General features: G+C 44.8%; 1 protein-coding gene across 1 annotated transcript; it reads left to right on the top strand.

The window, feature by feature from the left end:
- Positions 1-3,384: 3,384 nt before the first annotated feature.
- On the top strand, positions 3,385-23,457 carry CASP6 (caspase 6). The gene is made up of 7 exons (XM_040237476.1): positions 3,385-3,485; positions 15,186-15,228; positions 15,765-15,911; positions 16,328-16,404; positions 18,449-18,624; positions 21,962-22,121; positions 22,827-23,457. Exons 1-7 carry the CDS (start codon positions 3,446-3,448, stop codon positions 23,063-23,065), a joined length of 882 nt encoding a protein of 293 aa, XP_040093410.1. The 5' UTR covers positions 3,385-3,445; the 3' UTR covers positions 23,066-23,457.
- The last annotated feature ends 481 nt before the right edge of the window (positions 23,458-23,938 follow it).

The following is a 23,938-nucleotide window of genomic DNA, read 5'->3' on the forward strand; positions in this document are numbered from 1 at the left end:
GTGTTGTGGTTCGTGGGGTCACAAAGAGTCAGACACAACTGAGCAACTGAACTGAAATGGCATGGGGTGAGTAAAATCCTTTGATTTCATATTCTATGTGCTTTTTTGAACCACAGCATATGTAGGAGTTAGATTTTATTTTTCTCTCTCATATAAAAGGGTGATATTTATAGAAACGTGAATGCTAAGTTGCTTCAGTCATGTCTGACTTTTTGGGACCCTATGGACCGTAGCCTGCCAGGCTCCTCTGGCCATGGGATTCTCCAGGCAGGAATGCTGGAGTGGGTTGCCATGCCCTCCTCCAGGGGATCTTCTGGACCCAGGGATTGAACCTTGTCTCTGGCATCTCCAGCACTGGCAGGTCAGTTCTTTACCACTAGCGCCTCCTGTGGTGATGGTTTAGTCACCCAGTCGTGTCGGACTCTTGCGAGCCCCTGGACTGTAGCCTGCCAAGCTCCTCTGTCCATGGGATTTTCCAGGCAAGAATACTAAAGTGGGTTGCCATTTCCTTCTCCAGGGATTCTTCCCAACCCAGGGATCAAACCCAGGTTTCCTGCATTGCAGGCAGAGTCTTTACCAACTGAGCGGCACCTGGGAAATCCCATTTATAGAAATTGGCTCTCTTAGGCTAATATGTTGGAAGTTGTGTCTTACACATTCCCCCCCGTCTGCCACTGGTTACTTTTTAAATGACAAGACCATGAGAAGTTGGAAAAGATGAGGCCACGTTTTCTTCCAGTCTCAGGAGTTACTCGTTGAAGCAAATTTACACAATAACCAGCCACCCGAAGAGGAGCTCAGTTAAATGCAGCAAACATGCTCTAGCTCAGTAAAAGTCATAATCTACAGAGCCCAATATTGGGTCTCCGAATTTCTGCATGATTCCTTTCCATAATTAACACTACATATGAAAGTCAGACTTGAAAATTCTGGAGTTGCCTCTAGTTTACTTTGTCCCGAATCTGGTATACAAAGAGCATTTTAAAATCTCTTATGATTATACAGTGGAAATGAGAAATAGATTTAAGGGACTAGATCTGATAGATGAGTGCCTGATGAACTATGACGGAGGTTTGTGACATTGTACAGGAGACAGGAATCAAGACCATCCCCATGGAAAAGAAATGCAAAAAAGCAAAATGGCTGTCTGCGGAGGCCTTACAAATAGCTGTAAAAAGAAGAGAAGCGAAAAGCAAAGGAGAAAAGGAAAGATATAAGCATCTGAATGCAGAGTTCCAAAGAATAGCAAGGAGAGATGAGAAAGCCTTCCTCAGCGATCAAAGAAATAGAGGAACAGAATGGGAAAGACTAGAGATCTCTTCAAGAAAATTAAGAGATATCAAGGGAACATTTCATGCAAAAATAGGCTCGATAAAGGACAGAAATGGCATGGACCTAACAGAAGCAGAAGATATTAAAAGAGGTGGCCAGAATACACAGAAAGAACTATACAAAAAAGATCTTCATGACCCAGATAATCACCCTGATGTGATCACTCATCTAGAGCCAGACATCCTGGAATGTGAAGTCAAGTGGGCCTTAGAAAGCATCACTACAAACAAAGCTAGTGGAGGAGATGGAATTCCAGTTGAGCTCTTTCAGATCCTGAAAGATGATGCTGTGAAAGTGCTGCACTCAATATGCCAGCAAATTTGGAAAACTCAGCAGTGGCCACAGGACTGGAAAAGGTCAGTTTTCATTCCAATCCCAAAGAAAGGCAGTGCCAAAGAATGCTCAAACTACCACACAATTGCACTCATCTCACATGCTAGTAAAGTAATGCTCAAAATTCTCCAAGCCAGGCTTCAGCAATATGTGAACCGTGAACTCCCTGATGTTCAAGCTGGTTTTAGAAAAGGCAGAGGAACCAGAGATCAAATTGCCAACATCTGCTGGATCATGGAAAAAGCAAGAGAGTTCCAGAAAAACATCTATTTCTGCTTTCTTGACTATACCAAAGCCTTTGACTGTGTGGATCACCATAAACTGTGGAAAATTCTGAAAGAGATGGGAATACCAGACCACCTGACCTGCCTCTTGAGAAACCTACATGCAGGTCAGGAAGCAGCAGTTAGAACTGGACATGGGACAACAGACTGGTTCCAAATAGGAAAAGGAGTACGTCAAGGCTGTATATTGTCACCCTGCTTATTTAACTTGTATGCAGAGTACATCATGAGAAACGCTGGACTGGAAGAAACACAAGCTGGAATCAAGATTGCCGGGAGAAATATCAATAACCTCAGATATGCAGATGACACCACCCTTAGGGCAGAAAGTGAAGAGGAACTCAAAAGCCTCTTGATGAAAGTGAAAGAGGAGAGTGAAAAAGTTGGCTTAAAGCTCAACATTCAGAAAACTAAGATCATGGCATCCAATCCCATCACTTCATGGAAAATAGATGGGGAAACAGTAGAAACAGTGTCAGACTTTATTTTGGGGGGCTCCAAAATCACTGCAGATGGTGGCTGCAGCCATGAAATTAAAAGACGCTTACTCCTTGGAAGAAAAGTTATGACCAACCTAGATAGCATATTCAAAAGCAGAGACATTACTTTGCCGACAAAGGTGAGTCTAGTCAAGGCTATGGTTTTTCCAATAGTCATGTATGGATGTGAGACTTGGACTGTGAAGAAAGCTGAGTGCCGAAGAATTGATGCTTTTGAACTGTGGTATTGGAGAAGACTCTTGAGAGTCCCTTGGACTGCAAGGAGATCCAACCAGTCCATTCTGAAGGAGATTAGCCCTGGGATTTCTTTGGAAGGAATGATGCTAAAGCTGAAACTCCAGTACTTTGGCCACCTCATGCAAAGAATTGACTCATTGGAAAAGACTCTGGTGCTGGGAGGGACTAGGGGCAGGAGGAGAAGGGGCCGACAGAGGATGAGATTGCTGGATGGCATCACTGACTCGATGGACGTGAGTTTGAGTGAACTCAGAATTGGTGATGGACAGGGAGGGCTGGCGTGCTGCAATTCATGGGGTCGCAAAGAGTCGGACACGACTGAGCAATTGAACTGAACAAGTCCCCGCACTCGGAAAAGGGGAAAACAGGGCAGCGCACACCTTTGAGACGCGAGAGGAGCAGAGACTGGGGTGGAGCTCGAGCGAGCCGGGGCTCGCCGCAGGTGATCTGTAATCGCTTGCAGCCTCCCACCCCAGGACCGCGGGTTGTCTCTGGAATCGTTGCTGACATCTCCCGAGGGCCGGCTTCTGCTCCCCGGGCGCCAGGCGGGCGAGACCGCGTCCTCTGCCTTGCCCGGGCGCTCTGGCAGCGGCGAACTCCGAGCGAAGGAAAGGGCCCCACCAGACCCCCCCCAAACCCCGCCTCCACCGCTGGAAGGCAGGGAGCCGGGGCGGCGGGGGCGGAGGAAGGGGCGGGGGCAGCGGCCAGGCTTCAGGAAGCGGAGGCCGCCCTGGCGTCGGCGCTACGCTGGCGGCTGCGATGAGCTCGGAGGCTGCGCTTCGCTGGGCTCGCGGTCCAGGTAGGTGGCGGGTGCCGAGCGGGGCGCGCGGGCGCGAGTGGGGACGCGGGTTCCCCCGGCTTTGCTCGGTGGCCGGGAGAAGTTGAGGGTCTTGGAGGGAAGCGCTCGGGTCGGGTGGGCGCAGCTGAGCTTCTGGGCTCAGGAAAAACAACTCGGGGACCTCGCCGCCGCCTCCTTGCGGTCCCTGGTGGCGGCGCCTGGCGCTGGGGAGTGCCGCGGCCGCTTTTGTCCTCCGGGCGCTGATCTCTTCCTAGCTGTCGTGGCTATTTGAACTTTAACTGCGCTTGGTCATAGGAAAAGTTAACATTTGGGTCTTGTTGGGCCTTATTTTTTTCACTTCTACGTAAAAATAAGTGGTTGCCGTGTAGTAACAGTGGAGCGTGAGCAGCCCGCGGGGCCGCCCGGGCAGAGAGAAGCCTCCAGGCTTGCCCGCAGGGAAACTGGAGATCAGAGTCAGGCCTTGGGAGCTGCACAGCCCCCGTGGTCCTCCTGCATCCGGGAAACCTGTAGTTATTTGTGAGTTTAACTTAAGGCCACGGTAACTTTTCTCTGGGGGTTTCCCTGGTGGCTCAGATGGTAAAGAATCCGCCTGCTAAAGCAGGAGACTTGAGTCGGATCCCTGGGTCGAGCAGATGCCTTCCCTGGAGGAGGGCATAGCAACCCAGCCCAGTATTCTTGCCCGGAGAATCCCGCAGACAGAGGAGCCTGGCAGGCTGGGGTCCATGGGGTCTCAAAGAGTCGGACCCAGCGACTAAAACAATAAACAGCTTTTCTCTACAAAATAATCAGCTTCTAAACACACGCTTTAGGACGTTCTTCCCTGTCACTTATAATTATATTACTGATAAGGTTTAGAAACTCTGAGCCTGGCCATGGTTTTTTAAAAGGGCGGGGCAGGGCGGGGCAGGGGGAGGAAGGTGGAGAGTGGTTTGACTCCCGGCGGTCAATCCTCGTAGAGTGCCATTATTTCAGAGCTTTCTGTTCTTTGCTACAGAAAACAAGCCTTGTCACAGAGGCAGGTTGTAAAAGTCACCACGGCTGTTCAGGAAGTGTGGTTACCCTGATGGGACAGTGCGAGGTCCAGCAACCATTTCCCTTTTGGAATCCAGGGGGAGGGCTGGGAAGGAGGGCAGGATGCTTGCTCGAGGCACCGCTAGTCACTGCACGTCCCCCGCCATTCTTGTAATGGTTCCCTTCCTTTTCCTACTTGCTCCCGTTTCTTTGTCCACAATACTCCTTTTCCTGTGTATTCCAGGCCTGACATGAGCCAGTCCTTGGCTTCCCTGGTGGCTCAGAGGTTAAAGCTTCTTCCTGCAATGTGGGAGACCTGGGTTCGATCCCTGTGTGGGAAAGATTCCCTGTAGAAGGAAATGGCAACCCACTCCAGTATTCTTGCCTGGAGAATCCCATGGGCGGAGGAGCCTGGTGGGCTACAGTCCATGGGGTCACAAAGTGAGTGACTGAGTGACTTAACTAACTTTGATAAGGAATATGGGTAGATTGTCACAGATACTGCAGTGAATGAAGACGACAGTAGATACTGAAGAAGTTTGGAGAAGTGAGCATTTGGTTTAGAAAGGTTTCTGTTCTCTCCCTGGTGGGAGTGGTTTTACCATGTTAACAGCTAGTACATGGACTTTGGAATCTGCAGGCAGAACCGGGCCTTTCAGTACCAATTCCAAGGCACCAATCTCAGATAAGCCCCTTGCACTTTCTCTGTCTCAAAGGGCCTATGGAGTAGAGTGAGATAAAGTTATCTCATATGCCAAGCCATCAACAAATGGTGAAGTGAAGTGAAGTGAAGTCACTCAGTTGTCTCCAACTCTTTGCGACCCCATGGACTGTGGCCTACCAGGCTCCTCTGTCCATGGGATTTTCCAGGCAATAGTACTGGAGTGGATTGCCATTTCCTTCTCCAGGGGATCTTCCCCGCCCAGGGATAGAACCCGGGTCTCCCACATTGTAGACAGATGCTTTACCGTCTGAGCCACCAGAGAAGTCTAGCAAAAAGTCCAACAAATGGTAGCTGGAGGCATTCTCAGGTTAAGGTGTGGAGGAAAAAGAATGATTGATTGGTTTTGTAAAAAGCGGGTTTGAGCAAAGAGATGGTTACATTTTCGGAGAGGAAAATTGCATAAATCAGAGACAAGGAGAAGGGAGGAGAGGTCAAGAGTCTGGTTGACCCATTTCTGAGAATAATTGCAGATGAAAAGGAATTTATAAATCTTATATAGAGTATCTCCCTCACTAAGATTTATTTTCTCCATGTCAACAAAACCAGTTTATTTGTATTCATGCAGTGTGTCATTCAGTCACTAAGTTGTGTCCTACTTTTTGCGACCCCATGGACTGCAGCACACCAGGCTTCCCTGTCCTTCATCTCCTGGAGCTTGCTCAAACTCATGTCCATTGAGTCAGTGATGCCATCCAACCATCTCATCCTCTGTCTTCTCCTTCTCCAGCCCTCAGTCTTTCTCAGCATCAGGGTCTTTTCCAATGAGTCGGCTTTTCGCATTATGCAGTATAGTGATACTGTGCACCCTTCCTGAAAGCTGGCCTGTTGGGCATGTACAGTTTAAAATGACTGTGACAGAATCATAATGATCTCGGAGTGGCAGCAGTGAGCTGTGGCACAAAGCGAGACTGTAATTCCCTACTCAGGAGTTGAATCTGGGTAACCTCGATGAAAACCAGGAATCCCAGCTTGCAGACCAGTAAGGGCTAGAGGCTAGAACCTGTTTTCCCCTGACTCTTGGCCCCAGTGAAAAATGCATTTTTCATGGAGGCAAAAACTGGAAATGCAGGTACAAAGTTTATGATTAGAGACATAGCACAATGGCAAATGGGAGCGAACACAGAGAGACTGTTAAGATAGACGCAAGCCAGAGATGCACACCTGCAGAGAAAGGGTGCGGGCGTGTCCTCTCTAATGAGGAACACAGGAAAGAGAACGTTCAGTCAGTCTCTCAGTCGTGGCCGACTCTTCGCGAGATGGTTAATTCATTTATATAGGACAGTGCTGGTGGCTAAGACGGTAAAGAAGCTGCCTGCAGTGAGGGTTTGATCCCTGGTTTGGGAAGATCCCCTGGACAAGGGCATGGCACCCCACTCCAGTATTGTTGCCTGGAGAATCCCATGGACAGAGGAGCCTGGTGGGCTTCAGTCCATGGGGTCACAAAGAGTCAGACACGACTGAGCGACTCCTGATCTTTGTTTACCTTTGGCCAGTTGTCTTGTTTTGACACCCCTGGATCCCCCTACTCTCCACCCCCCAGTCAGTTTGTCTCAGGACCCTCCCCTGGGTGTGCATGCACCCCTCAGTCAAGATGGATTTCATCGCAGAGGCATATGGTGGGGGGAATAGCAAGACTTACTGTGGTCTGACATTCCCTGCCATTTTTGGCCCCTCAAAGCCTTTTGCATATGTGTAGCGTCTCCTTTGCCCTAAGAATGGGAAATGTATGACCTCTTGATCTTCTAACAGAGTTTAGTCCCTCTCTGTTCCTGCCATAAGGTACCCAGTGGATAAACCCGTAAGGTCTGGTTATCCACTGAATTCCTGTTGTTTTTATATCTAAGAGCAGATCTTGAAATGTAGACAGCAGTCTGGTCATAAATACATAGCCCAAAGCCCACCTGTCTCTTGCCTCAGGAAGTGTAAGCAGAGGGCTGGTAGTGTCTGGCCTGGAGCCTATCTTTTTCTCCCCCCAGGAATTATGATCAAAAGGCCAGTTGTAAATGTCTGTTCTAGAGTCCAGCTGTCTCCTGCCTCAATAATGTCTGTTCTCTGAAGCTGGGTAAAACTGATCAGCTCCGAGGAAGTTTTGGAACTTCCCTTCTGATGTCTGTCTCCATAGCTTTCTATTCCGATTCAGCAAACTGCTAGAACAGACTGGCAGCTGGACCAGGTCAGCGTTGATATTGTAGGTTACAGGGCACCTGTTTGTAGCAGAGGGAAGGTTAGAGCCTGTGAGGTTCAGAATTAAGTTTTCGGTGCCCAGTTTCTTTCTATGACTATCGTGTTAACAGTGACAGCAACAACAACAAAACTTTTAAAAAATGCCTCAATGAGACTGTCCTGTTAACTTTGAAACTGAATGTCATTTTAAACAAATTAATCTTGAACTACTTAATACTAGCTGTCTTCCCTAAATCTGTAAGCTGATGGCAATATTTGAGATGACTCAAACGCACAGCTTAGATTACATCAGCCCAGGAGAACTGCGGTGCTCCTTCCTGAGACTATGAAAAAGAAGCCTTAGAGACCCCCAATAGCGTGTACATCTCCAGTGCTTTCACTCTCAAGGACTTGAGTTAGTTTGGTGACGAGCCACTTGGCATAGCCTCTGCTGGGGACACTTCAGGCTGCCTTAGGCTCACTACCAACAAGGTGCAGAAGCTGGGGGAGGGGAGCTGCTGGGTCTGCTGCTCCTCTGGGGTTCTCAGAAGAGACTCGGTGCTTTGCACCCATGCAGATTCTTGGAGGGGGAAGGAAGTGATTGGCTTTCAGATACAGATTTTTTTTTTTTTTAATTGGAGTGTAATTCTTTTACAATGTGTGTTTCTGCTGTTCAAAGATGTGAATGTATACATGTATACATACAGACCCTCCCTCACGGGCCTCCTTCCCACCGCCCGCCTCTCTTTGCCATCCATCTGAGTCATTACAAAGCCCTGAGCTGAGTTCTCTGTGCTATAACAGCAGGATCCCACTACGCTATCATTTTACGTGTGGCGGTGTATATATGTCAATCATGATTTTCCAGTTCATCCTACCCTCGCCTTCTCCCACTGTGTCCAGATGTCCATTCTCTACAGCTGCCTCTCTTTCCTCTCCTGGAACTAGGTTCATTTACCATTTTTCTAGATTTCCACATACATCCATTAATATATGATATTTGTTTTTCTCTTTCTGACTTACTTGACTGTAGGAGAGACTATGGGTCCACCCAAATCTCTACAAATGACCTCATTTCGTTCCTTTTTATGTCTGAGTAATGTGCCCTCACTGTATGTTTGTGCACGTCGTCTGTGTCCTTTCATCTGTCAGTGGACCCTTAGGTTGTTTCCATGTTCTGTCTTTTGTAAATAGCCTTGCAGTGAACATTGGGGCACATGTGTCTTTTTCAATTCTGGTTTCCTCAGGGTATATGGCCAGTAGTGGGAGCTGCTGGATCATGTGGTAGTTTATTCCTACTTTTTAAAAGGAATCTCCATACCGTTCTCCATAATGGCTGTAGCAGTTTACATTCCCAACCATGCAAGAGGGTTCCCTTTTCTCCACATCCTCTCCAGCATTTATTGTATGTAGATTTTTTGATGATGTCCATTCTGACTGGTGTGCGGTGATACCTCGTTGTGGTTTTAATTTGCCTTTCTATAATAATTAGCAATAATTAGGGTTGTTGGCCACCTGTGTGTCTTCTTTAAAGAAATGTCTATTTAGGTCTTCCTCCCATTTTTTGATTGGGTTGTTCGTATTTTTTAGCATTTATTTATTTGTTTGGCTGGGCTGGGTCTTAGTTGAAGCACAGGGGATCTTTGATCTGTGTTGTAGCACGTAGGATCTTTAGTTGTGCACTCGAACTTTTAGTTGTGGCTTGTGGGATCTAGTTCCTTAACCAGGGATTGTACCCAGGCCTCCTGCATTGGGAGCTTGGAGTCTTAGCCACTGGACCACCAGCAAAGTCCCTGTGTTTTATTTTTTATATTGAGCTGCATGAGCTGTTGGTATGTTTTGGAGATGAAGCCTTTATCCGTTGCTTCATTTGCAGTCATTTTCTCCCATTCTGAGAGTTGTCTCTTCATCTTGTTTATGGTTTCCTTTGCTGTGCAAAAGCTTTTGAATTTAATTAGGTCCCATTTGTTTATTTTTGTTTTTCATTACTCTTAAGAAGTGGGTCAAAAGATCTTGCTGTGTTTTATGTCAGTGAATGTTTTTCTTGTGTTTTCCTCTAGGAGTTTTATAGTGTCCTGTCTTTGTGTGTGTGTGTGTGTGTGTGTGTGTGTGTGTCCTGTCTTAAATTAGGTCTTTGATCCATTTTTAGTTTATTTTTTTGTACGGTGTTAAGTACTGTTCTAATTTCATTCTTTGCCGTGTAGCTGTCCAGTTTTCCCAGCACCACTTCTTGAAGAGACTTTTTCTCCATTGTATATTCTTGCCTCCTTTATCCTAGATTAGGTAACCATAGGTGAGTGGATTTATCTCTGGGCTTTCTGATCCTTATTTCTGTTTTTATGTCAATCCCGTACTGTTTTGATTACTGCAGCTTTGTAGTATAGTCTGAAGTTGAGAAGCCTGATTCCTCCAGCTTTGTTTTTCCTCCTCACAATTGCTTTGACTATTTGCTTTCAGCAGTTTGACAGTTGCTTTCAGGATCTTTTGTATTTCCATAAAAACTGTAAAATTTTTTGTTTTAATTCTGTGAGAAAGGTCATTGATAATTTGATAGAGATTGCATTGAATCTGTAGATTGCTTTGGGTAATATAGTCACATTGACCCATCCAAGAATATGGTGTATTTCTCCATCTGTGTGTGTCATCCTTCTGTCTTTGATTAGTGTTTTATAGTTTTCTGAGTGCAGATCTTTTGCCTCTTTAGGTAGGTTAATTCCTAGGTGTTTTATTATTTTGGTTATGATAGATAGTAAATGGGATTGTTTCCTTGATTTCTCTTTCTGATCTTTCATTGTAAATGTATAGGAAGGCAGTAAGTAGACTTCTGTGCATTAACTGTATATCATGCAAGTTTACCAAATTCACTGATGAGCCCCAGTAGTTTTCTGGTGGCATCTTTAGGATTTTCTATGTATAGTCTCATGTCATCTGCAAACAGTGACAGTTTTACTTGTGCCTTTACAACTGTATTCCTTTTATTTCTTTTTCTTCTCTGATTGCCATGGCTAGGACTTCCAAGGGAAAGTGTTAATCACTTAAGTCATGTCCAACTCTTTGCAACCCTGTGGACTGTATAATTGTCCATGGAATTCTCCAGGCAAGAATACTGGAGTGGGTAGCCATTCCCTTCTCCAGGAGAATCTTCCCAACCCAGGGATTGAATTCGGGTCTCCTGCATTGTAGGCAGATTCTTTACCAACTGAGCCACCAACTTCCAAAGCCATGCTGAATAATAATAGTGAGAGTGAACATCTTTGTCTCATTCCTGATCTTAGAGGAAATGCTTTCAGTTTTTCACCATTAAGAATGATGTTTGCTGTGGGCCATTATTATATTGAGGTAGATGCCCTCTATGCCCACTTTCTGAAGAGTTTTTTTTTTATCATACATGGGTGTTAAATTTTGTCAAAAACTTTTTCTGCATCTATTGAGATGATCATATGGTTTTTATTTAATATGGTGTATCACATTTATTTGAGTATATTGAAGAATCCTTACACCCCTGGGATAAATCCCACTTTATCACGGTATATGAGTCTTTTAATGTGTTGCTGGACTCTGTTTGCTAGTATTTTGTTGAGGATTTTGTGTCTTTGTTCATCAGTGGTATTGATCTGTAATTTTTTTTTTTTTTTGGTAATTTATTTGTCTGATTTTGGTATCAGGGTGATGGTGGCCTTGTAGAATGAGTTTGGGAGTGTTCCTTCCTCTGCAATTTTTGGGAAGAGTTTGAGAAAGATGGGTGTTATCTCTTCTCTAAATGTTTAACAGAATTTGCCTGTGAAGCCGTCTGGTCCTGGCCTTTTGTTGAAAGATTTTTAATTACAATTTCATTTCCTTACTTGTGATTGGTCTGTTTATATTTTCTAATTCTTCTTGAAAAGTTGTACCTTTCGAAGAATTTGTCCATTTCTTCCAGGTTGTCTATTTTATTATCATATAGTTGCTTATAATAGTCTCTTATGATGCTTTGTATTTCTGCGGTATTAGTTGTTAATTTCTCCTTTTTCGTTTCTAAATTTGTTGATTTGAATCCTCTCCTTTTTTTCTTAATGATTCTGGCTAAAGGCCTATCAATTTTGTTTATCTTCTCAAAGAACCAACTTTTAGTTTATTGATTTTTGCTATTGTTTTCTTCATTTCTATTTCATTTATTTCTGCTCTCATCTTTATCATCCATTCCTTCTACTAAACTTTGGTGGTGGTGGTGGTGTTGTTATTGATGTTCTTTCTCTAGTTGCTTTAGGTGTAAGGTCTGATTGAGATTTTTGTTGTTTCTTGAGGTGAGATTGAATTTTAGATATAGATTTAATATGTTTAGTTTGAGTGATTCTATTTCTTTTTTCTGTGATTGTTTTAATGATAAGGAGGTAAGAGTATTAAAAGGAGGTAGAAAAAAAAAGTAGATCATGGAATGCTTTTGAAAATGGAAGAAGAAACCCTGCATATTGCTTAGTAGAGCGGTGTGGGGAGCACACTGGGGAACCCCAGTAGACAGTGTGTGGAATAAGAGGTCTTCTGGGAGGGCAATCTGTGGGGTAGGAGGAATCCCAGTTAGAATGGTGTGTGACTAGGAAGTAGCCCAGTAGAGCACTGTGTGGAGTGGGAAGTGTCCCGGGGAGCAGTGTGTGGACGAAAAAGTATCCTCCTGTATCACTGGGTTGTAGGAAGTATTCTGGGTGGAGGAGTTTACGGGCTCGGAGGGATTTTGGGTAGCTCAGTATGTAGAGTGGGAAGTCAGCCTGGAAGAGTTGTGTGTTCAGAAGGGCAGCATCCCTGAGCAGAGGGGAGTCTTGGTAGGAAATACAGCCCGTGGAGCAGGACGTTCTCCCTGGTACGGCAGCGTGTGCAGCAGGACGTATCCTGGGTGTGGCGGTGTGTGGCGTGGGGAGAGCAGGACGTACGCTCAGTGGGGCAGTGTCTGGGGTAGGCAGTATCCTCGGTGAGCGCTGAGCGCGGCAGGGAAGGGTCCCTTGTGTAGCGCTGTTGAGGAGGAGAGCTCCAGGGAAAGCGGCCTGAACGAACAGTGAAGGAACTACCCTTGGTGGGGCACCGTGGTAGTAGGGCGTCTGTCACAGAGAGCTGTGTGTGGAGTAGGTAAGCACGCAGAGCACTGTGGAGTAGGAAGGTCCCAGGCGTAGAGCAGAGCGTGCAGGAGGGGACGCCTCTTGGAGAGCGGTGTGCGGAGTCGGACATTTCTGGCAGCTTGTGGCGTAAGAATGGAGGACGTCTCCTCGGGTGAGCGCTGAGTGGAGTAGGAAGTCACTGGTGCACAGTGTGCAGAGAAGGAAATAACCGTCCACAGAGCAGTGTGTGGAGCAGGGAGGATTCTGGGCAAAGTATTTGGAGAGAAAAGAGAGGCTGTATCCAGAGTACAGCAGTGTGATGGGACGTACCCTGGCGAAGTAGTGTGTGGAGTAGGGTGTGTACAGCAGGGCATAGGTGGTACCGGGGGGCCTTGGCAGGTCAGTAGTGGAGGACGAAGTCCCCAGGGTAGACCGTGTGTGGATTCAGAGTCCCTGTGGTAGAGCGGGTGTGGTGCCGGCTGCATTCCCTCAGCACTGTGTGAGCTGGGAAGTATCATCGTGTGGACTAGAAAGTATTCCGGATACAGCAGATTGTGTGTCCCGGGGAGAACAGCGTGTGGTGTCGGAAGTAATCCTGGTAGAACAGGGCGTGTAGGAGGAGGTGTGCTGGGCCCAGCACAGGGTGGAACCGGAAGCGTCCCCGAGAGCTGTGTGTTCACTGGGTCAGCATCCCGAGTGGAGTGTGTCTCATTAGGAAGCATCGGCTGTTCGGCAGTGTGTGGAGCAGGGAGCGTCCTGGCAGGGGAGCAGTGTGTGATGGAGGAAGTGTTCTGGATAGAGGAGTTTGGGAGGAGGAAGAGTCCCCAGTATCCAGTGCACAGGGCAGGAAGAGTTCTAGTAGAAAAGCGTGTGGAATGTCTCTGGTGGGACAGTGTCCAGCAGGAAGCATTAATAATCCCCAGGGGCAGTGTGTGGAGTAGAAGTCTGCTGGTGGGACAGGGTGCGAGGTACCACGTGACCTTAGTAGCGCAGTGTGTGGAGTGGGCGGGGACCCCTTCTAGAACATTGTGTGGGGTAGGGCGAGTCTTCAGCAGAGCATTGTGTGAAATAGGAGATCCTCCAGTAAGCAGCTGCATGGTAGGGATGTCCCCTGATGGAGGAGAGCTTGGTAGGAAGTGTCTGCAGTACAACAAGGTGTAGAGTTCGCAGGACCCGCCTTAGAGCAGGATGAGGGTAGCATGGAAGCCTCGGGAGAGTGGGGAGGCTGCATTAGAGAGGCTGCTTCTGACTCCTAATATTTGGTGCGAGTGAAAATCACCTTGGCACATCTCCCAGGATTCTGATTCTGTAAATCTGGGTTAGGGACCAGGAACCTGCATTTTATCACCCGGGCCAGGGATTGATGCGGAAGGTTAAGGAAAACTGATGGGAGCCTGTTGGACAGGGGAAGGGTAATGCCTCTCTGGGGTCTCGGCTGGTTTGAATGCTGGATGCAGTCCAGGAGGAGCAGGCTGAGAGTGACTGGTAAAGGGCCCTGGAGTTGAATTCTCCCTCTCCTCATCCTCTCTCCCTAGGTGGATTTTTGTCAGTGAGCAGACATGAGGTTAGAACCATCAGGCGTGAGGGAGAGACTCCGAGGAGTGAGGGGAACACCACCTGCTTGGCGGGGAGATGATGGCTAGGAGTTTACCCTTAGGGTCCGCCCGCCTTCCTTCCAAGACCTCAACTGAAAGGGGCATCTTGCTCCATTATTAGTACTTGTGTGGTCGTCACCTTCTGTCCCCTCTCAAGCTGTTTATCAGGTAAAAGCAGATTCATGAGCATATGGACTCTTCTGGTAGAAGATGTTAGACTCACTATTGCTGTCCAGTAGAGAAGCCACTGGCCACATGTTATATAAATTTAAATTAGTTGAAGTTAATTAAAAAATTGAGTTCCTGTTACACTAGCCAAAGTTCAAGGGCTCAAAAGCACGTGGCCATTGGCTGCTCCCAGAGACAGCTCAGGTATAGGGCATTCTGTCACCGCAGAAGGCTCTGTTGCACAGCACTGTTCCTGGGAGGAGAGGGATTCAGTGAGAGGTTGTCTTGTGGGTGGGGAAGTCTGCTCTTGGGTTGAGTGTCCCCATTATAGGATCATAACAAGCACATGTGTCATGCAGGAGATCAGAATCTGAGTCTTTGCCCTTCCCTTCCTCCACCAAAACATCTGCCGCTTCCAGGCAGTAGGATAATCCAGCGTCAACCACACTGTGTTGAGTTCTCTTGCTTGACTTCACTCTTTCTCTGTTTCAGAGAATATTTGCTAAAAACATTTGCTGCAAAATAAAGCAATTTCATATTTCATTTGAGCTTCATAATCACAGAGCTACATTTGTTACTTTTGGCATAGTGTGCAGCGAATGAATGTGAGTAGTATTTTTCCATTTCTGTTTATGATCTTTTTTTATTTTGCATGTAAGAGTTGGAGGTGAGAAAGAACTGAGCTGTGCATTTACGGCTCGTTTATTTTGGCTGCGCTGGGTCTTCCTTGAAGCGCATGAGCTTTCTGTAGTTGAGGTGCGCAGGCTTCTCTCGTGTGGCACGTACAGTTCGTTTATTATCCATAGCACTTTCCCTTCCTTCTCCTTTACCCCTTCTCACATCCTTTGACTTTTAAACCAGCCAAGACAGAAGGAGCTTAGCGGATAGGAATCAAGGCAGCTGGGAGTTCCTAATGTGTTTTATGACCATAAATCAAAAAGTATATTAACAAAACCCTACTTTCTTTTAATAGGTGAAGAACAAAACATGACCGAAATAGACGCCTTCCCTAGGAGGTAATAATGTTCTGTTTACTCATGAAGGTCTTTTCCTTTAGTGGCCATCATTAGCCTACAGAAATCAAAGTAAGACCGGGACATGGGCGCTGAAAAGCAGAGCGGAGAATGTGAGGTTCAGCATCTGCAGGGCTGCCTTGTAGGTGTTGTGGGTTGGTTGCTGCCCCTGGTTCTGAAGAGACCTAGACTGAGGCTCAAGATATTGAATAATTGGGATGGCCTTGGCCTGGGCCAGACCATTGTCTTTGGTTCCCGGTCCCTAGAGGCCTGGGGGAAAGACACTCAAGCAGAGGAATTGGGGGATGGAAGGGGTTTGCTCAGGACGGCTGCCGTTTACCAGTTGGTACAGAGATGTTTCAGGACTTTCCTGAGCAGTGCGGCTGGGAGGCCTGCCCAGGGCACAGCAGTGGCCCGCCGGCCTGGTGGAGGAGGAAGCAGCAGGCCTCTGTCTGTTCTGTGCATTGACCTTGGGCTTGGAGGAGCTTATTATTTAATATGACCTAGAGTGACTGTTTCTTTAAACTTTTCCTAAACAGAGAAATATTTGATCCAACTGAAAAGTACAAAATGGACCACAAGAGGAGAGGAATTGCATTAATCTTCAATCATGAGACGTTCTTCTGGCACTTAACCCTGCCAAACAGGCCGGGCACCAGTGCCGACAGAGACAATCTTAGGCGCAGGTAGTATTGTTTTATTTAACATCCAGGTGGTCAGATATTTAAGCAATAACTACTTATCTACACTGTACAAATAACAGAACAAGAGTATTTGACGATGAACCTCACTTGGGCTCAGCCTCCCCTAAGAACTTGCCTGAATTTTCCCCCTAATCCTGTTCTATTAAATGTTAACAATCTTTGCATTCTTATAAATCTATCTGCATAGTAGACGGCAGTATTCTAACTTAAATCAGTTACCATGAATAAATCCCTTCCTGCCATGGGTAATCGAGGAAAACCATCATTGTCATATTTTTCTTTCTCCCTAAAGAAAAGTCAATTTATATGTCATAAAAATGAGTATAGATTCCTCAGATAATTAGGAGTATATGACAGTTTTGAATAGCTCATAAGCTAGTATCCAATTAAATCTCCAGGTTTTCAGATCTAGGATTTGAAGTAAAATGTTTTGATGATCTTAGAGCAGAAGAACTATTGCTCAAAATTCATGAGGGTAAGTAGTTTTCCTATTCATCTTCCTTTGATGGGACTGAGTAGTTTTTAATTATCCTTGTATGGAGACAGGTCCAAGTAATTAACTGTTGTAAAAAAGGCATGTCAATTAATTTAGCATGGGTTATAGGTTTTGGTTGTGCCTCTCTGATTATACATTACTCAGCAGATTTAGAGACCTTGGCATATAATGCCTACCAAGTTATAGTTTATATACCACTGGTTACAGTCTGTTACTCTGGAAATGAATGTCATGATCTTTTCATTTGGCAATTAAAAGCCTAAGATGCAAATACTACAGATGCTGGGCAGTCATTTTTTAACTGACTCCTTCCACACCCAAGTTTTTTACTGACTTCAAAATACTGCTGATTTACATACATTATCTCATAATTTCTACATCACTATGCAGTAGGTTGGAGAAGGAAATGGCACCCCACTCCAGTGTTCTTGCTTAGAGAATCCCATGGACAGAGGAGCCTGGAGGGCTGCTGTCCATAGAGTCACACAGAGCTGGACACAGCTGAAGCGACTTAGTATGCAAGCATGCACTGGAGAAGGAAATGGCAGCCCACTCCAGTGTTCTTGCCTGGAGAATCCCAGGGACAGAGGAGCCTGATGGGCTGCCGTCTATGGGGTCGCACAGAGTCGGACGCGACTGAAGTGACTTAGCAGCAGCAGCAGCATGCAGTAGGTAAATTAACAACTTAATGTGTATAATAATCACTACATGTCATGGGTTTTTAAGTAATTTGTCAATGGACTATTAGAACAATTGCATCATTAAACTTTCTTCAGAACTTTTTTTAAAAATTGAGGTGTAATTGACATACAGAGGAGCCTGGTATGCTGCAGGCCATGGGGTCGCATTTGTGTACATTGGGGAACGATTGCCACCAAAAGTCTAGTTACCGTCTGTCACCATTCGTAGTCACAAACTCTTTTCTAGTGACTTTTAAGATTTATTCTCTTAGCAACTTTTAAATGTACAGTACAGTACTGCTAACTGTAGTCATCATGCTGTACATTAACATCCCCAGGACTTATGTATTTTGTAACTGCAAGTTTATACCTTTTGGCCCCTTCACCATTTTGCCTCATACTTCTCCTCTCCCCTGCCCCAGCTGCCACCAGTCTGCTCTCTGCCACTTTGAACTTGGTTTTGCTTGCTGGCTTGCTGGGTTTTTAGTTCCCACATATAGTGACATGATCACGTCCTTCTCTGACTTGTGTCACTTAACATAATGCCCTCAGGGTTCATCTGTGTTGTTGCAAATTGCACATTTTCCTTTTTTTAATGACTGAATGCTCATCCATTGAATATGTACAGACCACACTTTCTTTATCCATTCATCTATTATTAGTGGACATTTAGGTTGTTTCAGTATCTTGGCTGTTGCAATAATGCTGCAGAGAATACAAGGGCTCGTATATCTCTACAAGTTAGCATTTTTGTTGTCTTTGGATATATACCCGGAAGTGGAAGTGTAGGATATAGTAGCTCTGTTTTTAATTTTTTGAGGACCCTCATACCAGGGTTCTTCTTTAATCTGTAAATAATTGTACCTGGCTGCTCCCCACCTTTCCTACTTTGCTCGCTCCTCAGCTTTGGAGGGCATCTGCCTTGTGTCTTAACACTCTTTGGGAAGCTCCAAGACTGTAGACAGGATAGTGCCGGCGCTGCCTCCCTTCAAGGTGCAGCGACACGGAGGGAAGTGTTACGGGGTAGTTCCTGTGTCTGCCCTAAGAAGGTCTCTGCTGATTCAAAGAAACTTCTTAGCGGTTCCCCATAATAATCCCTTTAGGTTTTCCATGTCATTATTCTGTGTTTTAAAAAAGCTAATAAAAACCTGTTCAAACTCTTCTTTGAACTGTAATAATTTGGATGTTTAAAAGTCAGATACTGTATTGTATAAATTGTTGCTTGTTTCATTAGACATTTTATAATAAAATTTTCCCTCAATTATCTGAAGCTTTTAAAATTTCATATGTAGATAATAAGTACCTTATTTTCATTTCTAAATAACTTTTGGGGTCCTTTTTAGCATCAACTACTAGCCATGTAGATGCAGATTGCTTTTTGTGTGTTTTCCTGAGTCACGGTGAAGGCAACCACATCTACGCATATGATGCCAAAATTGAAATTCAGACATTAACAGGCTTGTTCAAAGGAGACAAGTGTCAGAGCCTGGTTGGAAAACCCAAGATATTTATCATTCAGGTAAGACTGATTATGTTATAATCTTAATTATAAAGGCCATAGTTCTATACATGTGATTAGAAAGAACTAAAGCTGATTTTGGAAGTTAACTTTCTCCAGTAATCGGAAAAGGCCCTTTTTGAATCCTAGCCAATCAGAGTTGCAGCTTCAGCTGTTAGTGGTAGTTCTTTAACATAAAGATGCTCAGAATCTTTATTACTTGGAAATGACTCAAAATAATGACTATTACTTGGCAGTGACCCCCTGGCCCAGCCCAGTGTCAAGGTAGGGCCTCTGGAGAAGGTGTCTACTGATGGACCAGTGCAGTGGGGCGCCGCCTGTTCAGACCAGGTTTGGTCTGGTGGCTGGAGAACGTGCCAGCCGGTGAGGAGAAGGTGGGCGTGAAGACTTCTAGTTCCAGCTAGACTTCTAGTCCTTTCACATTTTCCCTTAGGCCAAGATGTGTCTAGCCACTGCCCAACTTGTAGTAAGAATAAAAATATTTTGGGGAGCCTGAATAACATCCCCTTTGTTACCTCAGTAGGGATTTCTGGGAATAAATGAGAATTCCTGATGTTGCCGGGCTGCATGAAGGACACGGGCACCTTTCACACCCCGCCATTCCTTGAGAGAGGGAGTAGGGGGCTACTTAAAAAGTCAAGGATGACTCCCCGGTTTCTTGTTTGGACTGCAGCACTGGGGCGTCTGTGAGACGTGTTGGAAATACAGGTCGAAACTGAGACAGGCGGCCTAGGCTAGACAAGTTAGTTGGGAGTAACGAGGGGGTGGATGGTAATGGAGACAGGCGGCCCGGGTTAGAGAAGTACACCGGGGCAGTGATGAGCGCATAGAGGGTTCTGGGAGGCATGGGAGTAGATGAGATTCTCCGTGTCAAGGACCCCCCGAAGAAGGTGTGTAGAGGGAATTCCTTTGCGGTCCCTTGACAGCACTCAGTGCCATCACTGCCAGGGCTCCGGCTTCAGTCCCTGTTGGAAAACTAAGACCCCACGAGCTGCGTGGTGCCACCAAAAACAAGTGGAGAGCAGAACTGAGGGATACTGATGAGGAATGGGCAGAGGGAAGACAATGAGAAGGATGACTCAGAAGAACAGGAGAAAAATCACAAGAATGATAGGTGATTGTTCATGAAAAAGGGAGTAGCCAGCACCCTCAGGCACTAAATCAAGGAAAATGTTTTGCCAAGTTATTTTATTTCTCTATGCCTCAGATTCTTCATAACAGGCACACTGCCTCATGGGGTGATTGAGAGGATAAGATGACGTGGCCTAAGATGAAAAACGCTTTGAACAGTGCCTAGGAAGTGGCACACCCCCAGCCAGTAAAGGCCGGCTCTTACACTCACTGCCGTTGATTTGGCAAGTGATGGCATTGAGTTCCACATGCTCTAGATTCCATGTAGGAAGACGGTAGAAAAGGTCTGAAAATAAGCCTGATAGTACAAAATAAGATTAAAATCTCCCTGTAAATAGAGTATTAGGAATCTTGTTTTGATCTGGTAACTCTGAAATCCATTAGAATGTTTCTTTTAAAGCTTATAATTCTTCAGCCATTTCAGAATTGATGGACACATTTATAATACTACAGCAGAATCTTGTTAGAGCACTGAGCTGCGTTTACGAGGGCTGCCAGAACAGAGTACAGGCATACCTCACTTTATTGTACTTCACGTATTTTTACACTTTGGCTTTTTAAAAACAAACTGAAGGTCTGTGGCAACCCTGCGTTGATGCCATTTTTCCAACAGCGTTTGCTCACTTTGTGTCTCTGTGTCCCATTTGGGTAACTTTATATTTCACACTTTTAAAATATTATTTGTCATGATGATCTGTGATTTTGACATTACTATTGTAAAAAGATGGCTAGCTGAAGATTCAGGTGATGGTTAGCATTTTTTTAGCAATAGAGTAATTAAGGTCTGTACTTTTTTTTTTAGAGTTAATGCTACTGCACACTTTAATAGATTACAGTATAGTATAAACATAACTTTTACATGCACTGCTGCTGCTAAGTGGCTTCAGTCGTGTCCGACTCTGTGCGACCCCATAGACGGCAGCCCACCAGGCTCCCCCGTCCCTGGGATTCTCCAGGCAAGAACACTGGAGTGGGTTGCCATTTCCTTCTCCAATGCATGAGAGTGAAAAGTGAAAGTGAAAGTGAAGTAGTGTCCAACTCTCAGCGACCCCATGGACTGCAGCCCACCAGGCTCCCCCGTCCATGGGATTTTCCAGGCAAGAGGACTGGAGTGGGATGCCATATGCACTAGGAAACAAAAAAATTCATGTGACTCACTCTGTAGCAATATTCGCTATCTTGTAGTGGTCTGGAACTGAAGCTGCAGTATCTCTGAGGTCTGCCTGTACAAAGACTGGGTGGCTTAGACAATGGAAGTTTATTTTCTTGCAGTTAGAAGCCTGAGATCAAGGTGTCAGCAGGGTTGATTTCTTCTGAGGCCTCTCTCCTTGGATGGGAGGTTGATTGTTTCGTCTTCACATGGGCTTTTCCCTGTGCTGTCTGTGCCCTGGCCTCTTTTTATAAGGGCACCAGTCATAGGGGGTTAGGGCCCACCAATAGTCCTCATTTTACCTTAACTACCTCTTTAAAGACCGTATCACCATATACAGTTACATTTGAAATATTGGAGGCTATGTTTTATATTGAAGCCCTCAGTGTATAAATGGGGGTGGGACCTATTGACTGAAAGAAGACCAAACTCCCAGGGAGAAGGACCCTGCCCAAAAATAAATAAATAAACAGAGTGGGGACAAAAAGCCCATAATAGTGATTTAATGTTAGCCTTTGTATGAGTCAGAATTAGTAAGAATTTGAGCCCTCACTTTAAAGTAGGAGCAGAAGGAAGGAGGCACATTGATAACGACTCTCAGGTCAGGTGGTGTCATTTTGACCCTTAAAAGCAGCTTGGCAAGGAAAACCCAAGCTGGGAATATATTACCTGATTACATAGAAACACTTAGGGACGTACTGTAATTTTCTAAAAGAAGGGGTGGCTCTTGGTGCTGTGGTGTGCATAATGCATAAGAAACTTTAAAGCCACAGATGTTTTCTCCTCTACAGTATACCTTTCGATCAACATAATTTGGTGTCTAGTCGAGGATGCCAGTTTTTTAAATCATCAACTATGAGAAAACATAAGTAGGAAAAAAAAGAACTGTCGGCTTTGGCCTGCTCTAAACGTGAATGCACTGTTTCTGAAATGCCTGTGAAGTGGATTCTGTTGAGGTTGCTGTAAAGGCGTACTGAAGTACACATTCACTGTGAAACGTGAAGCATGGGGAAGAACAGGTAACTAAAGGAGGGGATTTTCCTCCTTGTCCCGTAGGCGTGTCGGGGCAGCCAGCACGATGTGCCGGTCATCCCTCTGGATGCAGTTGATCATGGGACAGACATGCTGGGTGCCAACATAACCCAGGTGGACGCAGCCTCGGTTTACACACTTCCTGCTGGAGCCGACTTCCTCATGTGCTACTCTGTGGCAGAAGGTGTGTGGGTGTTTAATACAAATGTGTAATTGGCTTTCTTGGCTAAGTTTCTGTACGTTTCATCCCAGCTTGATTTAGGTGAGGTCTTGCTAATGGGACATGAGATCTGGTCGTGAAGCTCACAAGCTTAATGGACATCTTGGGTCATGTGATCAGAGTGACATTTAAAACTAGAGAGTACCTTATAGAAAACTCCTTCCTGAAAACTACTATATGTTAAATAAAGCTCTAAGGCTAATTATATTGAATATCTTAGCAGCAGAATGTGTCAGTGATGGTGATACCATTTTTTATAGTTAACACTTGTGGGAAACATTGCTGAAAAAAATTTTTTTAAGTGTGGCATCTAAACCAGGGAAATCCCTGAAAAATATTTTGATGACAGTTGTTCTCTATTGTAGTAAATAATTTTATGTTTTTCTTTTTTCTAATCACTGGTCTCAAAAATTATTGCCTAGTTTACTACTAGCTTGGGAATTTTTAGGAAGTGGAGAAAATTACATAGCATCAACACCATTTTTATAGAACTGTGTGGAATTAATCTTTTTTTCCACATGAGAAGAGTCAGCAGAGAAAAAATCTTAAACTGTATCATGGACACATCTTACTATCATCCAGTGATTTTTGAGAACTTGGACTTGAAAAGTGATTTTCTGTCGCAGTCGGTAACCAGGAAACTTCAGTGGCTTCTCCTGTCTTTTTCAGGTTATTATTCTCATCGGGAGACTGTGAATGGTTCCTGGTATATTCAAGATTTGTGTGAGATGCTGGGGAAATTCGGCTCCTCTTTGGAGTTCACAGAACTCCTCACTCTGGTGAACAGGAAGGTTTCTCAGCGCCGAGTAGACTTCTGCAGAGACCCAAGTGCGATTGGAAAGAAGCAGGTTCCCTGCTTTGCCTCAATGCTAACTAAAAAGCTGCACTTCTCCCCAAAATCTAAATGATAGGTGCTATTTTGTTTTATGTATTCAAAATAGATTTTCTCTTTTCATATAAAGGAGTATCACTTGGTTGAAGCCATTTAAATGGTACAGCAATTTTAAATGTTTTAAGCTTTAATAACTTAAAACAGTTCATATTGGACATGGTGAAGGGGTTTTGATATATGGAGAAATGAAATCCTCAGGGAATTCCTACAGATAAAAATCCACAAGCATTTGTAATACTAGACTTTTGTAGTAAATTGCAAGTTGACTCAATCTCTGGCTGATTTAACTTGTATTTTGTGACTTTTTTTAAAAATAAAACTGCGTAATGTTTTTAAGGGCTTTTGAAATCTAAGAACTTGTTTTCCTTTAATATTTGAAATTTTTTCGTTAAATTTTTCTAATTTCCATTCTGAATAATTTATAGATGGCTTGGTTTTACTTGGTCATAAAAATTAATCTACATATGAATTACCACTTTTTTTTGTATAAGACTTTTTTAAAAAGCCTTCAAGAACTATCATGTGGCATTTTGAAGAAGAAATATAAAGCAGTTAATTCTTCGTAGAGGCCACAAACCTGCAAAGTTTGATTCTGTCACTGTCTTGCATGGTAAGTTATTATACACTGCCTGGTAGTCCCACTCACAGACCATCACATTTATGGAATAATAGCTGTTGCTTGTTTTTTTTTTGGCAGTGCTGTACAGCATGTGGGATCTTAGTTCCCAGATGAGGGACTGAACCCATGGCCCCCTGTAGTAGAAGTGCAGAGTCTTAAGTACTGGACTGCCTGGGGAGCCCCAGATGGCATTTTTAAGATTCAGCTCTTACTAATCTGGTATGTAGAATTTGAGTGATATGCTTTGCTAATAATCTGCCAGAGGCTGAA

The sequence above is a fragment of the Oryx dammah genome, unplaced genomic scaffold (genome assembly GCF_014754425.2).
Source record: "Oryx dammah isolate SB20612 unplaced genomic scaffold, SCBI_Odam_1.1 HiC_scaffold_3, whole genome shotgun sequence".
Lineage (NCBI taxonomy): Eukaryota > Metazoa > Chordata > Mammalia > Artiodactyla > Bovidae > Oryx > Oryx dammah.

Excerpts from the sequence above, each read along its gene's own strand:
- CASP6 (XM_040237476.1), top strand. The coding sequence starts at position 3,446 with ATGAGCTCGGAGGCTGCGCTTCGCTGGGCTCGCGGTCCAG. Across the intron at positions 16,405-18,448 it reads ATTGCTCAAAATTCATGAGG|CATCAACTACTAGCCATGTA; the intron begins GTAAGTAGTTTT and ends GGTCCTTTTTAG. Across the intron at positions 22,122-22,826 it reads GTGCTACTCTGTGGCAGAAG|GTTATTATTCTCATCGGGAG; the intron begins GTGTGTGGGTGT and ends TGTCTTTTTCAG.